At 52.0% G+C, this 19,402-nt stretch overlaps 2 protein-coding genes across 5 annotated transcripts in view; both read right to left on the bottom strand.

Moving 5' to 3' along the window:
* BMP8A (bone morphogenetic protein 8a) overlaps window positions 1-9,769 on the bottom strand; it is a 34,231-nt gene extending 24,462 nt beyond the window's left edge. The window contains exon 1 of the mRNA XM_025363613.1: window positions 9,101-9,769. Within this exon, the coding sequence (XP_025219398.1) occupies window positions 9,101-9,434 (334 nt within the window). The 5' untranslated portion in view covers window positions 9,435-9,769. The remainder of the gene's footprint in view (window positions 1-9,100) is intronic.
* A 4,573-nt stretch (window positions 9,770-14,342) lies between these two features.
* MACF1 (microtubule-actin crosslinking factor 1) overlaps window positions 14,343-19,402 on the bottom strand; it is a 407,350-nt gene continuing 402,290 nt past the window's right edge. For all 4 annotated transcript variants that reach the window (XM_025361749.1, XM_025361739.1, XM_025361720.1 and 1 more), the window contains 2 exons: window positions 16,625-16,754; window positions 14,343-15,817 (listed from right to left, as the gene is read on the bottom strand). In XM_025361749.1, the coding sequence (XP_025217534.1) occupies window positions 15,561-15,817; window positions 16,625-16,754 (387 nt within the window). In that variant the 3' untranslated portion in view covers window positions 14,343-15,560. The remainder of the gene's footprint in view (window positions 15,818-16,624; window positions 16,755-19,402) is intronic.

The raw sequence follows: 19,402 nt of genomic DNA, 5'->3' as shown, positions 1-19,402 counted from the left end.
TGAATCCCTCATAGACTAATGCCATGGTGGAGGGGGCCAGTGGGTGAGTTCTCCCTCTCAGGGGAATGGATTAGTTCCCTAGACGGGGGAGGCTGTTAAAAAGTCTGGCTTGCTCTCTTGCTTCCTCTCACCACTTGCTCTCTTTGCACACACCCACTGTCCTGCCACTTTCTGCCATGAGTTGAAGTAGCCTGAGGCTCTCACCAGATGCAGCTGCCTAGCCTTGAGCCTTTCAGCCAGTAGCCACATTTCGGCTGGGCACGGTGACTTATACCTGTAATCCCAGCACTTTGGAAGGCTGAGGTGGGTGGATCACCTGAGGTCAGGAGGTCAAGATCAGCCTGGCCAATGTGGTAAAATCCCATCTCTACTAAAAATACAAAAAATTAGCCAGGTGTGGTGGCGGGCACCTGTAGTCCTAGCTACTTGGGAGGCTGAGGCAGGAGAACTCCTTGAACCCAGGAGGTAGAGGTTGCAGTAAGCTGAAATTGTACCATTGCACTCCAGCCAGGGTGACAGAGCAAGACTCTGTCTCAAAAATAAAATAAAATAAAATAAACCTCTCTCTCTCTTTTTTTTTGGGGGGGAAATTACTCAGTCTTAGGGAGTCTGTTACAGCAACACAAGACAGAATAAGACAACCTTGTATCTAATAAAGGGTGAGCCCATCATCATCACCACCATCAAACACGGGTCACCTTGAACAGGTTTCTCCGTTGTGGCACCATTGACAATTTGGGCCAGATAATTCTTTGTTGTAGGGGCTGTGCGGTGTGCTGCAGGATGTTTAGCAGCATCCCTGGCCTCCGCCCCTTAGCCGACAGCAGCACTCCCTTCCCCTCTCCATTTACACAACTCAAAATGTCTCCAGATATTGTCAAATGTTTCCTGGGAGGCAAGACTGTCAGTAGTGGAGAAACACTGCCTTTCAAAAGTGCTAGGGATCCATTCATTAGTCTAAAACCTGGGAAGTAAGGGGAAAATACCCTCGACTGTGGGAGAAGGAACCAGTTGTGTGAAGAGGAGGACGGCCTTCTAGGCAGAGGGAACAGTGGATACAAAGGCCCTGCATGTTCGAGAAACATCAAGGAGGCTGGTGTGGCTGGAATCTAGTGGTCAGGGGGCTGAAGTGTGTGAGAGGAGGTTGCAGTGACAGGCAAGGCCAGTCCATCTCCAAGAAATCCTGTTTCTAGCCTCCAAGAACTCAGCACAGTGATTCAAAGAGGCCCTGTGACCTGGGAAGAACTTCAAAACTTCAGTTGCTGCCAACCAATGTTGTGACAGGCCATGACCTTGGGAGGTGAGAAGTCACTTGGGCCACAGTGTGCCTGTAGAGCTTTCTGCAGCCAACAGGGACTGGTGACAGCCAGTTCCATTGAGACACACCGGCTGGGCGGCTTGGCTCAGAATCCAGGACAGACAATGCCACCCCACGGAGAGGCACATGGGAGGCAGAAAAGGTTACTTTCTGCACCACCTCACCATGGCTCTGGGAAAATAAACAATCAGAGAGCCCTCAGCCTCTGCCTCCAGCCTCGGATAAAGCAACCTCCGCATCCTGCTCTTCCAGGAAAGGCCACTAGGGGCAGGAGGTGGCCTTCACCGGGCATGGTCACCAGCCACTCCAGGCTAGGCCTCCAGACGCCAAACTCTGCGACCCTCAGCCCAACATCAACAAGGGCTCTGGCTATTTTTGTGCCCTGGGTAATTTAGTCTCACCCAGACAATCTAAATCTGTCTTATTTCTGACCAAAAAGTGAGACTTCAAAAGACACCCTCATCCTCCAGCTCAGAACAGACTCTTGTGGCCTGTGACTGGTCCCACCTCCCCTCAGACCCTCCCCAGCCCCGAAGGGCCCACAGGAAGAGTGTCCCAGGGCCCTCCCTGCGCTGGCCCTGCCATCTGTCCCTCGGGCCTCTTGTGCCTTCTGCCTGCAGACGCCTCCCGCAGAGTCCCTCCTGGAAGCTGCTCTCCCCAGGCGGCCCCGTCCCTCTCAGTCCGGCTGAGAAGCCTCCCAGTGCTCAGACCCCAGGCAGGTCAGGCTTTCAACCTCTCCTGGCCCCCATGCCAGGGCTTGCTGTCTCTGGTTCAGCTGTTCCTCTGGACAGCGAGCCCTTGGAGGGCCAGGACAGAGCCACGTGGGTGGATATAGGAGACTCGCAGGTCGGCTCATTGGCCGTAGTGTTCCAGGGCTCTAGAGCGGGGGTGCCCCAGCGCCTTCTTCCCAAGGGCCTCTTGTCCCCAGGACAGCGGCTCAGAGCCCTTTGGGCTGGGTATCACTGCCAGTCCGGGTGTGGCTACCATGTCCCCGTGTGACTCTATCAGAAGCCACCGACATTCCTGACTGCTGTGGACCTGCCTCCTCTCCCGGCCTGGCCCCTGAGGGTGGACAGCGGCTCCCCCAGAGCCTGGGGTGCCTGGGCCGGGCTGGTCTGGCTTGTCCCACAGGCAGCAAAGGCTGGGGGGTGCCCCATTTCAGACCCAAAACAAGACTTGGGCCCCACAGCCTCTGCAGGCCAAGGGAGGGCGGGACTCATGACCCGTTGGTTCTGCATCCTAAAGGGGCTTCTCCCACCCAGAAATCTCAGCACCGCCTCCAGGCAGGCCCAGGCCTCCATGCTGAGGTATTTCCAGCCGGGTCTCATCACTGGCTTGCTTCAAGGGCTGTTTCCATAAATGGTGCTGCTCTCATAATTACCGGTCCAGGCCTCAGACAGCTCTGGACCCCAAATTAAAAGGGAACACCCACACATACCACCACATCAAGCCCGCCAAGGCCAAGAATAGATCCCAGGAGATGTGAGCAAGAAAGATGCAATTCCTCCAGTGAAATCCCAGGAAAGAACTGAACTGTGGGAATTTTCCAGAAAGAAGTGGTCACAGTGACACATCCTCTCTTGCCTGTGGGAAAGAGGTTCCGGGAGGAGGGGGGCTGGGTGCACCTCCCCACCCTGTGCCTCACCCCGGAGGAGCCCCCATCAGCAGGCAGGGGTGGGCACATTCTTCGGTCAGAGCTGGAAAGGCCTTCAGGCAACCCTGCAGAGATGGGGAAACTGAGGCCAAGGAGGGGCAGAGGGTTTCCAGGGTTAGATTAGAGGCCCGTGTCAGATTAGAGGCCCGTGATGTGGATGTTCACACTTGGGGCCAGTGTGAAACGAGTGGCCCTGGAGTTCAATGGGACATATTGGGATGGGGGGTCACCCGTCAACAAGGCCCTCCTGTCAACAGACACCCGAGAATGCCCGTGAAGCCACCTTCCTCCAGGCGGGGCCCTGCGGGGACTCGGGGTCCCAGGGGAGGGCCCAGGGAGCTGTGGCACCCATTGTTAGCCCCCACACAGACAGGGAGGGCCGGCCCCACTCTGTCCCACCTGACCAGGCCCAGGCTCCTCCTGGCTCTCCCTGCCTCCTGCTGGGTTCCTCTTTCCTTCAACTTCCTGCCACAGGGGTGGGGGGGGGGCAAAGGGTGGGGGGGCAGGGGCGGGGGCAGGGAAGAGTCAGACTTGGTCGTGTTCTCAGGTTGTTCAGGGGCTGCTGAGAAGTATGAGAAAGAGGGGTTAGGTGTGCTCCTGGGTCACACAGGCAGAAAGCGACTAGAATCCTAAGAGAAGTGCATGCAAGGCAGGTGGGGCTTCTGCCTGGAAAGAGCCTGTCCCTGTGGGATTGTGGGGTAGGAGCAGAGAGATTTATGGAAACCCTGACCCACCTTCATTTAAAAGTGGGTGGAGTTTTCACAAGCAAAAATGGAGGTAAGTGTATTCTATGAAGGAGCTACCCAATGAGCAATGGTACAGAAGTGGGGCACGGTCAGCACCCATTTGTGAAGTTCCTTCTGTGTGTCAGCCTCCAGCTGGCTACACTGCATGCAGCCCCGCGAGGCTGGCTCACTTACCTTGTCTCAAAGGTGTGGAAACTGAGTTTCAGGGACTTGAAGCAAGCTGCTCAGCATCACACAGCTCCCAAATGGCACACGCAAGATTAAAATTCCCGCTTTAATATATCCACAGAGGGACGTGGGTAAAAGTGTTCAGAACAACCCGAATGTCCCTAACAATGGATGGACAGTGGCATGTATATTCATGCAATGGAATACAACTCAGTTAGGAAAGAACGAACTACAGATACAGCAACATGGAGGAAAATGGAAACAGAAGTATGCTGAGTCAAAGACTAGACTCGAGAGTATGCACTGTAAGATTCCATTTATGTGAAGTGCAAAGAACAGGCCATGGCAATGAAGATCAGAAAGTAGATGCTGGAGGGACCGTCTGGTAGGAATGGGGCTCCCCAGGGGCACCCAAGTTACATGCTTCTGCAGAATCTGAATTTTGTAGAATGAGCATGTATTATTTCTATAAATCCCCCCAAAATAAAAATACTTTAACAACAGGCTTCTTAGCTTACAACACACATTCACGTTTAGTTCAATTCGACAGCACTTACTGCATCTAATGATAGGCTGGGACCTGGTGGACGCAGCTGCTATGTCTGACATGGAGGCAGGGAGACGACCCGCTGTGTGGCCTTGGGAAAACCACCTAACTGCTCTGAGCCTCATTCTCTTCTCTTTCAAACACAGATGTGACAGAAATTGTGAGATACCAGTGACGGAACAGATGCGGAGGTTCTGGGCACGTGGGCATTGCTGGGTATCATCTCACACAAGCCCGGAACAGCCCCATAAGATGAGTATCTCCATTTTACAGAGGAGGAAACTGAGGCTTGGGGAGGTTGACTGGAAAGCCCAGATCACACTGAGATCAGGTGTCGGTGTCAGGATGCAAATTCCGTGTGTGTGGGTCTCAGGTCAGAAACCCCCAATCTAGCCCTGTCTGTCTCGCCATTGTTCAGCCCCTCCTGCTTCCAGGAGCCCTAATTACGTTTAGGGCTCATGTATGTATTATGTGTCTCTCGCACTAGAAAGTCATCTCCCTGAGGACAGGAACTTTACTTTTTTCATTGGGTTTTTTTTTTTTTTTTTTGAGACGGAATCTCTCTCTGTCGCCCAGGCTGGAGTGCAGTGGCGCGATCTTGGCTCACTGCAAGCTCCGCCTCCCGGGTTCACGCCATTCTCCTGCCTCAGCCTCCCGAGTAGCTGGGACTACAGATGCCCACCACCACGCCTGGCTAATTTTTTTTGTATTTTTGGTAGAGACGGGGTTTCACCATGTTAGCCAGGATGGTCTCGATCTCCTGACCTCGTGATCCGCCCGTTTCGGCCTCCCAAAGTGCTGGGATTACAGGCGTGATACTTTTTTCACTGTTATATCCCCAGTGACTAGAACTGTGCCTCGTCCTTGGTAGGTGCTACAGAATGATTTGCTGAATGAATGAATGGGAAAATGAAACAGGTCCCTAGTAAAGAACCAAAGGAAGTGGCCCCGGGGCCCACGGAGATGGTGCCACCCTTCCAGGTCACATGGCAAGGGCAGAGCAGGACCCAGGCCAGGTCCTGAATTCCCACTCAGTCCTGCTTCTCCCAAATCCAGACGGCTCTGTTCATCAACACCCCGGTCCATGGCCACTGGAGACCACAGAAGCAAATCTGTCTGGTTCAGGAAGGGGTCAGGATGAAAGTGAAGCCGCCTGCATTCTGATCCTGGCTGGACTTCTGCCTGCTAGTCCTGCGTATGCCTCAGTTTCTCAATCTGGAACATCGGCACCTGCCTCTCCGCTGACATGGGTGGAGAAGGATTGAGAAGGAGTGTGCAGAGGTGGTCCTTCCTGCCATCCTTCCTCCCTCAGGAGGGGCCGGGCCGGCCTGAGGCACTGGGGCCAAGCCATGGCAGTGTTGTGAGAAGGCGCCTCTGCCACAGAGCCACAGGGTCAGGGATGGGAGGCACCTTGCTTTTCTGATGCCATCACCGTAGAATGGACGAGAAAGCAGAGGCTCAGGGAAGGGAAAGGCCGTGGCCCAGGACATGTAGGAGTTAATGGCGGGCCCAGGCAGCACAAGAACCTGGGTCCTGCCTCCCAGTTCAGGGCTCTCCCCTCCCTGAGCAGAGAGACCAGGGACAGAATCCAACTGCTCCATCACTGTCCTGCCCAAGAGAGCCCAGGTCTACAGGCTGATATGGATGACAGGCCAGGCGGGGCCCCAGCTCTGACCCCAGCCCTGGCCTCCCAATGCTCTGAACATCAGGACACAGGCTTGCCTTCCTAAAGCACCTGCTCTGCACAGAGACCTGAACCATGGCGGGAGGCCTGTGAGAGTCCCACCCTCTGGGTCCTACAGGCTGCCATCAACAGCTGGGCCCTAGGGGCACCAGGCCTGGCTATTCAGGAGCCAGATGAAGCTGATAGGAGAGGTGGAGCTGGCAGGAGCAGGTGTGGGAGCCTGGGTGTGGGCGGTGACACCACAGCGACCCTGCTATTAGATCCTGTGGTGGCTCTGGGGCCGCCAACCTTCAGGGGCCTCCAAACACTGACAGCATCCTGGTATGTGTCTGATCGGCACCCCACCCCCACTCCGCCCCACGGCCTCAGTAATTACCAGTTAAAGCTACTCTAACTGAGAGAGTTCTACTAGTGCAGTTAGCAGAGCAGAATAAAGAAGCCCTTCTGACAGCTGGCCACGCCCACCCGCAGCCGGGGCTTCCGCTAACAACCACCTGCTTGTTAATCCCGCAGCGCTGGAGGCCCCGGGTCTGCACGAAATGCCCAGAGCTGGGGCGGGAGGAAGCTGGGATTTGGAATCCACAGCCATGGATGTCATACCGGATGTGCTGTGTGGCCCTGGGCTGGCCATTTAACCTCTCTGAGCCCATGAAACAGGGCTGGCAAAAGAGTCTCACATGAATTAAATGAGGCATTGTAAGGCTGTGAAAGTTCGCCTGTAATCCCAGCACTTTGGGAGGCTGAGTTGGGAGGATTGCTTGAGTTCAGGAGTTCAAGACCAGCCTGGGCAATACAGTGAGACTCCCCATCTCTACAAGAAATATTTTAAAATTATCTGGGTGTGGTGGTGTGCAACTGTAGCCCTAGCTACTGGGGAGGCTGAAGGAGGAGGACTGCTTGAGCCCAGGAATTAGAGGCCACAGTGAGCTATACTCGCACCACTACACTCCAGCCTGGGGAACGGAGCGAGACCCTGCCTCTTAAAAAAAAAAAAAGAAAGAAAGAAAGAAAAAAAGAGAAAAATTTCACATGCTACTTTTCATTTTAAAAATAAGTACAAACACCTTTGATGGGCTTTTAGAGTTCATTTCTGGGTTTCAGGTGTACAAGACATGTGGAGATGTTCCTGTCACCTCCACACTAAGGCTGGGCTACAGCTGGAAGGCTAAAAATGGCCAGGTCCAGGTTCACCCTTAGGGGAGCAGCACAGGCTTTCCATTCCTGCCCCTCTACCAATCACGTAACAACCCTGAGGACAGATCACCAGGCACCTCATTTTACAAGGAGCAACCAAGGCTGAGAGGGTGAGGAACTTCCCTAAGGTCACACAGAGGGGTAGGCCCTGCCCAATTCCCAGCAACAGCCCCACCAGGCTGGGCATGTCCTGACCCAGGGGATGCCAGGGGAGGTAGGACATGGGCTGGGTGGTGACTCATTCTGATGGTCGACTCCCCCGGGGACATTCTTGGACGACTCCATCCACAGCTCTTCTTGGTCCTGAGCCCAGTGTCAGCCTGTCCTGATGACAGAGGCCCAGTCCCAGCTTCACGATGGTCTCCTCTGTCCCACATCCCCACCCTGTCCTCTAACTACAAAGGCAGCATCCAGATCCCACCGGCTGGAGTCCTGTGCCTGGCACTGGGCGCTCACCGATGGTGAACGGCTGTCTCCTGCTGCTCACCTCCACCACCAGCTCTTGGGCCGCAGGGAGCAGAGGCTTGGCCATGCCCTCTTCTGCCCTAGTGTAGGAAGCAAATGGCTGATGGCCCCACAAAACCTGCTGCGGCTCAGTCCCCTGTGTTCTTCAGCCCAGACTCCTCAGAAAGCTCTCTGCACCCTGAAAGCCTGACCTGACAACAGAAATGTCATCTCACTGGGCACCGGATGAACAGTCAGGCTTCCTGGCTGTCCTGGCTCAGCGGCTTCGAGGCTGCACTGTCCTAGGCATGGCGCTGCCTCTCTGAGCCTCACTGTCCTCATCTGGGAGATGGGGATGAAGACCGTGGCTGTTACCAGGGTTGTCGTGAGGATGAAGAATTAATGATGTTGTCTGTGGAGGGAGGCTGGTGGCCGGGGCAGGTACCCTCTCCCTCCTCTCAGCCCCACAGCTCCCCTACTTTGGGCTGAGCTGTGGTCCTTGGCCCCCAGACCCTGGCCTGTCACTAGCCACAGACAGGAGGCAAAGCAGATGGGGGACCTGACCAACAGTAACTACACGACCATAGACCAAAGAGTTTAGTACTGGAAAAAAAAATCTCTGAGATCTTAAGGAATAAATCGCTCCAGGGTGTGATACAAGATGTTTGCAGACAGGAAAAGCCGGGCTTTGCCTCGAAGAACAAAGTGGGTCCAGCTACCCACTGGGCCATTTCACAGGCCCGGACACTCACCCTATACCAGATCACATCCGAGGTGTTGGGCCCAGGGTGACAAGGCCACAGTCCCTGCCCCACTGAACTGAGCCTGCTCCTTCCCCAGCCGCTCTCCTGACAGCCGCACCTCACCCAGGCTCCGCACAGGGAAGAGCCTGCTGGGGACTCAGGGCACGCGAGTTAGCTCTGGTCACTCTGATGATGTGACCACAGGTTTCCACGCTGAACTTTGTCCCTCTCCTCAGTACTGCCCTTATCACAGTGACAGCATCCCGGCCTCTGTTTACTCACCTGTCTCCCCAGGACCAGGCTGTCTGCCTGGGGCAGCCCAGGTGGGCAAGGACATCACCTGATTCTTACTCCTGGGTGTGTTTGGGGCAGGGTGAAGGCAGCGCCTGGGAGTCCACAGTTCCCCCCACCCTGCTCCTGACCACCCCGCAGCCCAGGGGGCCCCATGACCCTTAGACCTTCCCTATCCACGGCGGTCCCACCCCCCTGTGGTTCGCGTTCACCGTCTGTGACACCCCGTTCGGCCAGGGCCCGGCGGATGCGCGCACTCTCCCCTGCAGCCAGTTTACTCCGAGGGTCCCCGCGCGGGCGGCCGCACTCACCCATGTTGACGAAGCTCATGATCAGGTCGGCTCGGCCCAGGCGCCGCTCCGCGGGCGCGCCGTCCTCGTCGTCGTCATCGGCCATGGCGTGGTACAGGTCCAGCATGAAGAGCGGCGCGGACGCGGGCAGCCGGGAGGTGGCGGGTGGCGCGCGGAGCCGGGGCCGCCCGGGTAGCCCGAGCACCGCCAGGATCTCGCGTTGCACGTCCCGGCGCTCGCGCGCGCCCAGACGTCGCTGGGGACAGCCGGGCTGGGGTCGCAGGCCGGGGCCGCCCCCGCCCAGCGCGCACAACGCCAGGCCCAGGAGCCAGAGCGGGCCGGGAAGCGCGGCCATGGCGGGCCAGGGACGCTCAGCTGGCGCGCATCGGCTCCGCGGCCGCCCCTGGGCCCGGGGACGCCCCGACGGCGAGCGGGGAGCTGGGTTCGGCGAGCTGGGGGCCGGCCTCGGCGGGCGGCGTACGCGGCCTCAGTGCGGTCCCTGGAGCGCCCCCCGAGCGGCACCTGCCCCGGCTCTGGGACAAGCGGACGCCGACGCCACCGCCTCGAGGCCGGGGCTCCTCTGAGGACTGGGACTGTCAGCCAATCCGTCTGTCGCCGCCGTGCCCACCAGTCCGTCTGTGGCCGCGGTCCGCGCAGCGCAGGGTCGACGGGCGAGCTCGGGCAGCGACCAGTGCTGCGCGATTCCCGCGAGTCCCAGCCCCGGCTCTGCCGTCGGTGCCGCCCGCCCACCCCCGGGACTGACCAATGGGGACGCGGGGGCGGGGCCGGGGCGCGAAGGCCACGCCCACGAGGGGCCTGGGGCGGCGGCCGGTGTCGCGGGTGGGGCGACCCGGAGGTGCGAACTCGGGGTGGCTGGCAGGTGGTCCGGGCGAGGGGCCTGCAGCCTGGGCGTCAGCGTGGTCATGGCCGTAGTGGCTCCCGCTGCGGGCCTAGGCGCACAGATCCTAAGGCTGTGGCGCCGTCCCAGTCTCGCCAGTGGTGCCACCCGGCCACCCGGCCGCCCTGCCGTGGTGTGCGGGGGTCGTCACCGGGCCCGACACGCGGCCGCAGCCCCGTCTGGAGAGCCGGGCGGTGCCAGCCAAGCCCCGGGGGTGGGGCACGTTCCTCTGCCCGCAGTAGCCGGCCCGGGTTCCGGCCACCGCGGCCCCTCGCCGCCTCCTGGCGCCTTCCCCGTGGCCCCTGCATGCGCTTCTGCGGGCGCCTCCTTCCCAGCACCTGCTCAGCTGCTTCTCCATGCGTGCCCCACCTGGCTCCCGCGTGAGCCCGGGCAGGGTCCCAGGCGGGCCGCCCCCGCCAGCCCTCGCTGCGCGCCCTGCGTCCCCGGTACTGATACAGCTTTGCAGAGGAGACTCCGCTTCCTGCCTCCATCCGGGCCAGAGGCTCTGGGGCCCTTCCCGAACACTCGGGAGCCACCTGTGCACGTCTTCTTAGTCGCCACAGCCCCGGTGCAGGCCTGGTAGGAGAAGGATCCCCGCGGAAACGTCTCGACTGACTCAGTCTCTTTCTGCACACCCTGCTCTTCGCTGGGCGCGCTCTAGCCTTACATAATTATTCCTGTGTGGTTCAGGCGCTGCGGAAGAAGGCACCTAGACTGCGCTGGGAAAGGTCAGTGGAGGAAAGTGCTTCAGGCAGACGAAATAGCTTGTGCCAAGGCCCTGAGACCCCGGGGGGGAGCCTAATAATGGTAACAGCACTTTCCACGCGCGAGGCATGTTCTGAGTGTGTGTCCTGTGTCATTTCTGTGATGCTCGCACATCGTTAGGGGGTACATACCACTGGAACCTCCTCTTTTAACAAATGAGGAAACTGAGGCACACAGCGGTTAAGGGACTTACGCCATGTCACACAGCAGTGGAGCTGGGCTTGGGCAGGGGGGCAGTGGAACCTGGAGAGCCCAGGGGGCAAATGGCCAAGGCTGGAGGGGCTGGCAAGGGAGGGACCGCAAAGGGCCTCACAGGAGCTAGACGAGGGCCCTGGGCACCAGAGATTATGGTGCCCCCCCATGTGGATTGAAGATTAAACCTTGAAGCAAGTGTATAATGCCCTCAAAATCACGTTTTGAAGTCATCACCTCAATAAAATTTTCTACATCAAATTAGTAATCTAAATACTCATTTGCTGGTGGCTTAAACACATGCCTAGTTTGTCTTTTACCCAACAGGTATATTTCCACACTGCCCGTAAATTTTCTGCGCGGTCCCCAGAGCGCCCCCCATGAGGCACCTGCACCGGCTCCAGGCGGAGCAGACGTGGATGCCACCGCCTAGAGGCTGGGGCTTCTCTGCAGACTGGGACTGTCCCATAAGGATACTGAGCTAAGGATAATGCAGAATAACCGTTGAAAGTACCCAAGACCAGAGCATGGAAGCAGAGCGGAATATGGATCAGAGGGAGACAGGAGTCAGGGCCCTGCAGTTGGAGGCAGGTACAGTAATCAGATGTGGGAGTAGGTACAATGACAATGAGCTTCTAATGGTGATGGGGTGGAGGGGCAGAGAAAGCTGTTTAGGAGGCTGAATCCACAGGGCTTTGTCCCCATGTCATCTTGGTCAGAGTCTTGGAATCTCCTGCTCACGCCCCCTTCACTGTCCTCTCTGCATGCCCCTTTTGAATCCACTGCGCATCACTTGAGGCCCTAGATCCAGCCTGTGCAATTCTCAGGTTTGTTTTGTGCAATTCTGGGCTCCCAGCTAGACTGCAAGCTGCCCAGTGCTGGGCTGATTCTTGTAACAGAAATCATCTCAATTTACGATGTGGAGATAGAGCTGTGTTTTCTAAACAACGGGCTTCACATTCCCATAAACCTAAACAGCAGATTTTAGCCATTCCAAGGGCCTCTGCCCACAATTCAGTTCAGCAACAACCACCATGAGCTGCTCTGTGCTGTGCCCTGAGCCAGAGATGGAGCGGACAAGCCTCTGCCCCTGAGCAGCCCCCACAGCAACAGGGGTGACAGCTGGTGAACACGGCAATTTCCCAAGGCAGAATGAAAGCTGTGCTCCCACAGAGGAGCCAACAAAGTGGCTGGAAGGGCAGAGGAGCAGGGAAGCAGACCATGTGGGAGTGGAATCCCAGAATACTAGGACTGGAAGGGAACTGAGGTGGGGTAGCTTTCTTGGAGAAAGTAGTGTCAAAACAAGGGCTTTCCCTAGCCACCTGGCAACTCTGTGATCTTAACCTCTCAGACTCAGTGTCTCATCAAGAAAAGGGGGCTAATGATCATAGAACTGTTAAGGGTATTCAGTGAGAATGTATATAGAGCACTTAGCATAACCACTGGCTTACAGTAAGCACTCAAAAAACATGAGCTAGTTATTGCATCGTTCAAGTCCCCAGCAGACACCAAATTTGCCTTCCTCATTTACCATTTCTATCACAGGACTGTGATTTTACATACACACACACACACACACACATATATATATATATTTTTTTGAGACGGAGTTTCACTCGTCACCCAGGCTGGAGTGTAGTGGCACAATCTTGGCTCACTGCAACCTCTGCCTCCCAGATTCAAGCAATTGTTCTGCCTCAGCCCCCCGAGTAGCTGGGATTACAGGTGCCCACCACCACACCTGGCTAATTTTTGTATTTTTAGTAGAGATGGGGTTTCACCACCTTGACCAGGCTGGTCACCTGACCTCAGGTGATCCACCCGCCTCAGTCTCCCAAAGTGCTGGGATTACAGGTGTGAGCCACCACACCTGGCCCAGAACTGTGATTATACTTTAACCCTTTTCCTAGCATCTAGTTATTTCCTACATGTTCTTGTGTGCAGGCATTTGTTGAATGGAAATGCACCTTTAGCCAGGCATGGTGGTGCACGCCTGTAACTCCAGCTACTCAGGAGGCTGAGGCAGGAGAATCGTTTGAGCTTGGGAGGTGGAGGTTGCGGTCGACCGAGACTGTGCCACTGCACTCCAGTGGGCAACAGAGTGAGTCCCTATCTCAAAAAAAAAAAAAAAGAAAAAAAATGCACTTTTTGTTGGTGCCACTGCCAGATGAACTTTGCCAGAAAACCTTAATTACTTGTTAAGATTCTGTACCATAGTCCAGAATCTAGGAAGATGGAGGTCAAGCTGGTCTCGCATGCTTCTCCTGCCAAGAGGCCTAGAAGGGGAAGCAAATTAGGGTGAAAACACTATCCTATACAAAGTCCCGGCAGCTTGAAGTTCCTCAGTTCTATGGAGAACAGAGTAAGCACTTCCTTCAGAATCCATTAGGCTCCAAATTCCTTTTAATCAGGATATTTGGCCTTCACAGCTTTGGCAAACATGCATCGACCTCACCAAATGCCTATGTCATAAGGAATGTGGCCTGATGACCAAGAACACAGGTGGCATGAGTTTCAGCCCCTTTACCTCCGAAGCCTCTAGCCCTTTTCTTCTTGCTACTAAGTTAGCATTTGGCTGCTCTATTATAAAGCCGACTGTCTAGAGGCTGGAGGAAACAGAAGTGCCAGACTTGAATAGGGAGTGGAGAACTTCAAGGTTCACTTCTGTCATTTATTCATTTCGTGAGCTCAGGGAAATCACTTTCTCTTCTACTTTCCCATCTCAGTTTCTCCATCTGTAAAACAAAGGAGCTAGATATGATGACCGATTTTGCTTCCACCTCTGAAATTCTACCACTTAACCAGAAATTTCAGCATACTGTGACATAGTATGAAAAATTGGTCCCATTCTCTCAGAACCCAGTATCTCCAAGATTTCTAGTATCTTTTTACATAATGCTATTTGTTTAATCATGTAAGTAGGACAGATATCCTACATGTTCATGTTAATATCCGGTTTTTTTTTTTTTTTTTTTTTGAGACAGGGTCTTGCTGTGTCACCCAGGCTGGAAAGCAGTGGTGCAATCATGGCTCATGTGATCCTCCCACCTTAACCTCCCTAGTAGTTGGGGCTACAGGCATGTGCCACCATGCCTAATTGCTTTTTTAGTTTTAGTAGATACAAGGTCTTACTATGTTTCCCAGCCTGGTCTCAAATTCTGAACTCAAGTGATCCTCCTGCCTTGGCGCCCCATAGTGCTGGGATTATGGGCGTGAGCCACCATGCCCAGCCATATTAAACAAAATTAACAAGGATGAAAGAAAACAAAATCTATTAAGCTCTACAATTTATCCGTCAAGATATTTTGATTCGTATAATGCATTTAAGTACCTATAACATGATTATACTCCAGGGTAACATTTATAGATAAGGTAGTGCTTGAAAAGAAAATCAGGAAATACAAAATATTTGTTACTGCAAGCAATTTTAATACAAAAGCGTGTCTTGTTTTTAAACAGTTCATTGGTAGAGCTTCAGTTTCTGCCTCAATTAAAACCAATTGAGATAATCACACAGCAACATGGTCGGAGCTGAAGAACAGCAGCTAAAAAACAGGAGCCCCAGACAGCCCCTCTTCATGGTCACTTGGTCAGTTGACTTTATTACGCACAAAAAAAGACGAAAGCAAACGGGACTGGTTAACAAGTGTGCTGGTGAACTCCATTAAAGGACGAGCACGTGTTTGTCTTACGTCCACATTTTCAGAACAGGCTCGTGGAATTCATTCCTCAGTTTGTGGGAAGTTGATCGACCATTTAAATAAATAGCAAAAAGAGTGGATAAAACAAATTTGAAATTCACAATGTCACCAACAAGCCTATCCCTTGCCAAGGGTCTGGGTCCTGGTGAACACAAGAGTTATCGGTGTCTAGGCTGGTAGGGAGCAACAAATCAAGTTTAAAACCCCAAATGTTCTGACGTTTTCTGAACATGTACATTTACCCCTGAATTCTAGCAGCCATTTGTCCTTTAAACACCCAGTACTGAAACAATATCCAAAGACAGTATTGCAATGAACTCCTTTTGCTGTATCATGTGCAAATGTTACTTAGATGAGGTTCCCTCTCTTTAGCTAAAAATCACAAAACATTAAACAATGGAAAAAGCAGTAATAAGTGCCCTCCCCTCAGTTCTTGCTAATTGAGGTGTCTATGATTTACAAAAAAAGAGTTCCTTAAACACTGCAGGATTCTTATTTTTTTTTAATATAATTTATCTTGCTGAGATAGCAAGTCAAGTTTATAAAGAAGATGCATTTAGGAATAATCCTAAAAGATAAAGCAGGTTTACAACCCTGCACCGCGCAGAAACCCTATTAATAGGCTTTTTTTTTTTTTTTTTTTTTTTTAATACACATTTGTATCTTGACCTTTTCACTTGTTTTTCTCAAATATTTCATTTCTGGGCCCCATCCATTACAGGGTTACCAGGAGGCAAATTTTATCTACATAAATATTCACATGAAAATAGTAACTTACAAAAAGAAAAAAAAATAAGGCAGCTTCATAACACAATTATTCTTTTACACTTTTAACAATATAACTTCTCCCGTTCAGAATAAATATACACCCAATGTACGGAGCAGGATTCAAAGTGGAGAGTGGCTTGGGGGTGCTTGGACAGTGTTATCGCTTGGGACCTGGAGTCCTGGGGGAGGCAGTGGTGGTCTTCTTAGACATGGTTGGGATTTTGGAAGGTTTGTTTAGCCCTCTCCTGGAGTTGCCTTGGCCCCCTGCAGCGCTGCTTTCTGAAGTGTCGGAACAAGCAGACTGTGTCTCTAAGAGGTCAAAGTCAGAGGCATCGCTTCCTCGCCGGCTGCTGGCTCGACTCCCAGCTCGACTCCCAGCCCGACTCCCAGGGCGACTGGCTGACTTTTTAGGGTCTGGAATTCAAGAATCAAACAGCAGACTTATAGAGACAGCATGGGGTGGAAGAACAAGTGAGCAGAGGCTAGGGTTCTGATCCTGTGTGATCTTAAGCAAATCTCACAGCCTTTCTGCACCCCCGTTTCCTCATCTATACAGAAGTTGCTGAGGCCTTTTCTAGCTTTGTGATTCTACTTGAGAAGCTGTCTCCTAGGGATTAGAAAGCCACTTCCATCAGCAGCACTGTCACCTTCCATGCCCCCAAAGTGGAGGCAAGCAGGGTTGCTCAACCACCTCAGCACAGGTGGGTGAGCCTGCCAGCTGGGCTAATCCATGGGCAGGATGGGTAGAGGCCAAATGAGGGGAAGCAGCCAGCAGGAAATGAAGGCAGATTCCTAGGTTCCCATGAGGAACAGTAGCAGGGGAACAGATGTGATCTTCCCCTGCCTTTCTCAGTTCAACAGCAGCCATCATAAGTATGACGTGTTGGAAACATTACTAGCAAGCTGCTCATCCCAACACTGGACTGGTTTCTGAGGAAGACCCACATTTCCTTTTACATTCTCTCAAATGAGATCATTTCTGATGAGAACGCATGGCCCAGCTTTTGGCTGTGGAAGCATCTCATCTCAGAAGGAAAGCTTAAAGCTAGTTGTAATGACAGAAAAAGTAAAGGTCACTTGAGCATCTGCACGTCTGTCTTTCTGGGCATTACACTAAGTGCCACTCTCATTACCGGCTCCTTGGGAGCAGTGAAACATTCCACACAGGCTGTTGTTTCCAAATTCTCAGCCTGGCTTGTAGGCCACGGGGCAGGTACTTACCTGCCCGGTTAGTTTTGGCACCTGTGGAGGCCGGGGAAGAACTATTGCTGGTATCACCAGCAAGGGATGTCCGACTAGAATGAAAAGTTGGTGTTGGTCGTTTCAACTTGCTACCTGATGATGAGATAACCTTAAAGAAAAATAATAAAAAGGTCACATTTTACTTGGTAAAATCTTTGCTAGAAATTCAACTTTCAAAGGTCTCCAAACACCTCCTTGTATTTGCTCAGTTGAAAAGCAAATTAAAAGTCCAGGAAAACAAAGATTTCTCTTAAAGTATCCTAGGTCATATATTTTGATAATTCCCAAAATAAAAGTTTTATGTTCCAATTAAAAGTTTCAAAATGTCTTCAAATACCTTTTGTTTTACTAATTTCCACTATAAATGGAAAAAAAAAATCCTCAGTAAGATTACAATAGTTACAACAAACGATTATGGTGAATGAGTAAAGGAAAAAGAAATTCAAATAATCCTAGGTATCAAGATTTTGGGGTTAAAAATTTGAAATGAGTTTTAGCCCCACCTATTTGATATGGAGATTCAAGTATTACTCCAATCTCTTAACACTAAGTAGGTGCAGTAACTTTAGTAAGATCTTTTAGTCATTATCCTTATTGGTAAAATGCAGATAAAATTACTTAACTCGTGGATCAAATAAACTATGAGAAGCACATGACTGTGGGACTGAGACATCAGGAACAAGTCTGTGTGTGAAGAGCCTGGAGACCTGGGTTTGAGTCTGGGTTCCGGGACTGGTTGAAATTAACATCTGTCTTTGCTTCTCTCTTGGGAAATCAGGGATTAAATCCTGCCTCTCTGACTTCATTTCTACCACACTCCTCATCAGTCCATCCCAGCCACACTGGCTTCCTTGCTGTTTCACCAATGGCCCAGTGAGGGTCCCCCAGTCTTGTCCCCTTGCTGTTCATTTTGCCTGGACTGTTGTTGCACAATCACTACCCCCCAAGCCTACCCCAGATACGTGTGGCTGACCCCCTCATTCCCTGCGGAGGCTCTATTGAAAGGATGACCTTAGCAGAGAGGTCTTGCCTCACTACTCAGAACACTGCTTGTACACTTCTATTCTCTCCCCTGCTTCCTGTGTTCTGCACAGTACTCATCACTGTCTTACGTATGATATTACTTGTTCGTTGCCTGTCTCTCCTGCATTAAAGCATCAACTTCATAAAAGCAGGGACTTTGTTTTGTTCACTCTCACACCCTCAGCATGTAAAATTGTCTGGCACAGAAGAGGAACTCAATAACAACTTGTTGAACAAATAAATGATATATAGAAGCACTTCCCAAACTGGAAAAGAGCTATATATTATTATCACTGCTGCCAACAGGTGCTATGTTTCCTATTTAAGTGATGTTTTTTGGTTTTTTAGATAGTAGTCTTAACTGCAGGAAAAAGAGTATTTTAAATGTGTGGGTTTTTTTGTTTGTTTGTTTGTTTTTTTGTTTTGAGACAGAGTCTTGCTCCATCACCCAGACTGGAGCGCAGTGGCATACTTCACAGCTCATTGCAGCCTTGACTGCCCAGGCTCAAGCAATCCTCCCACCTCAGCCTCCCTACTGGCTGGCTTATTTTTGTATTTTTTGTAGAGACAGGGTTTCTCCATGTTGCCCAGGGTGGTCCTGAACTCCTGGGCTCAAGTGATCTGCTCACCTCAGCCTCACAAAGTGTTGGGATTACAGGGGTGAGCCACCTTGTCCAGACTTAAATCTGTGTGGGTTTTTTTCTTTTTTTTTTTGAGACAGTCTCACTCTGTTGCCCAGGCTAGAGTGCAGTGGCACAATCTTGGCTCACTGCGACCTCTGCCTCCCAGATTCCAGTGATCTCCTGCCTCAGCCTCCCATGTAGCTGGGACAACCAGTGCCTCCACCACATCCAGCTAATTTTTGTATTTTTAGTAGATATGGAGTTTTGCCATGTTGGCCAGGCTGATCCTTAAACGTTTTAAACATCCATTATTTGACCTTGTCTCTACTTCGCTTTTTAAAAAACGAAAAAAAAAACAAAACAAAACAAAAAACCACAACCACTTACGCCACATGCTACAGCATGCCATTCTAATTTTTCTTTGAAATCAATTACGTAAATTGTTTTCCAGGACCTTTAAGACGTTTATGCAAATAGAAGAGAAAAGCAACCCATCTCATTGTGTTTGCTGTACTTCTTAAATTTATCAAGAAAAAGCATAAGCGACAGAAAGTGATTAACACTCAAGCACAAACTTTCCTGGCCACATAGGAGGAAGAGCACCAGTTTCAGAAGCTAAGGTTCCTGAGCACTGCTGCTGGAACACAACAGCTAGACCCCGGGCTAGAATTCCAAGTCAGAAGATGGCCTGGCTACAGAACACAATAAGTAAGGAAAGATGAAGCCTCAAAATGAAATGAAACAGAAAATAAAACCTTAAGACAGAACAAAAGCCCTGATTTATCAGAACTGTATGAGAATTTGTACCTCATCATTAAACATCTAAAATTTACAATAGAACTTCTGAGATTTTTATGAAACTGGAGCCATTAAGGAAAGAAGAAAAGCAAGATGAGCAGGGTAAGTCTAGGAGTTTAGTGGCAGTAGGTCCCCAGATCATACTCTAAACCAGATACGTTTCTGAACTGGAGTTTTAGCTTGGAGTAAAATGAACCTCTAAACAGCGGCTCACTCACAGCCATTGCCTTCTTGTACATCCCTTGTTTCCCTGGCTAAGGCTTTCCAAGACTGAAGGCAACACTGTCTTTTGAGGCACAAGAATCCAGTGTTT

This window comes from Theropithecus gelada, chromosome 1, assembly GCF_003255815.1.
Source record: "Theropithecus gelada isolate Dixy chromosome 1, Tgel_1.0, whole genome shotgun sequence".
NCBI lineage: Eukaryota > Metazoa > Chordata > Mammalia > Primates > Cercopithecidae > Theropithecus > Theropithecus gelada.
Note: the sequence above shows the minus strand (reverse complement) of the source record. Positions and strands in the feature narration are given on the sequence as shown.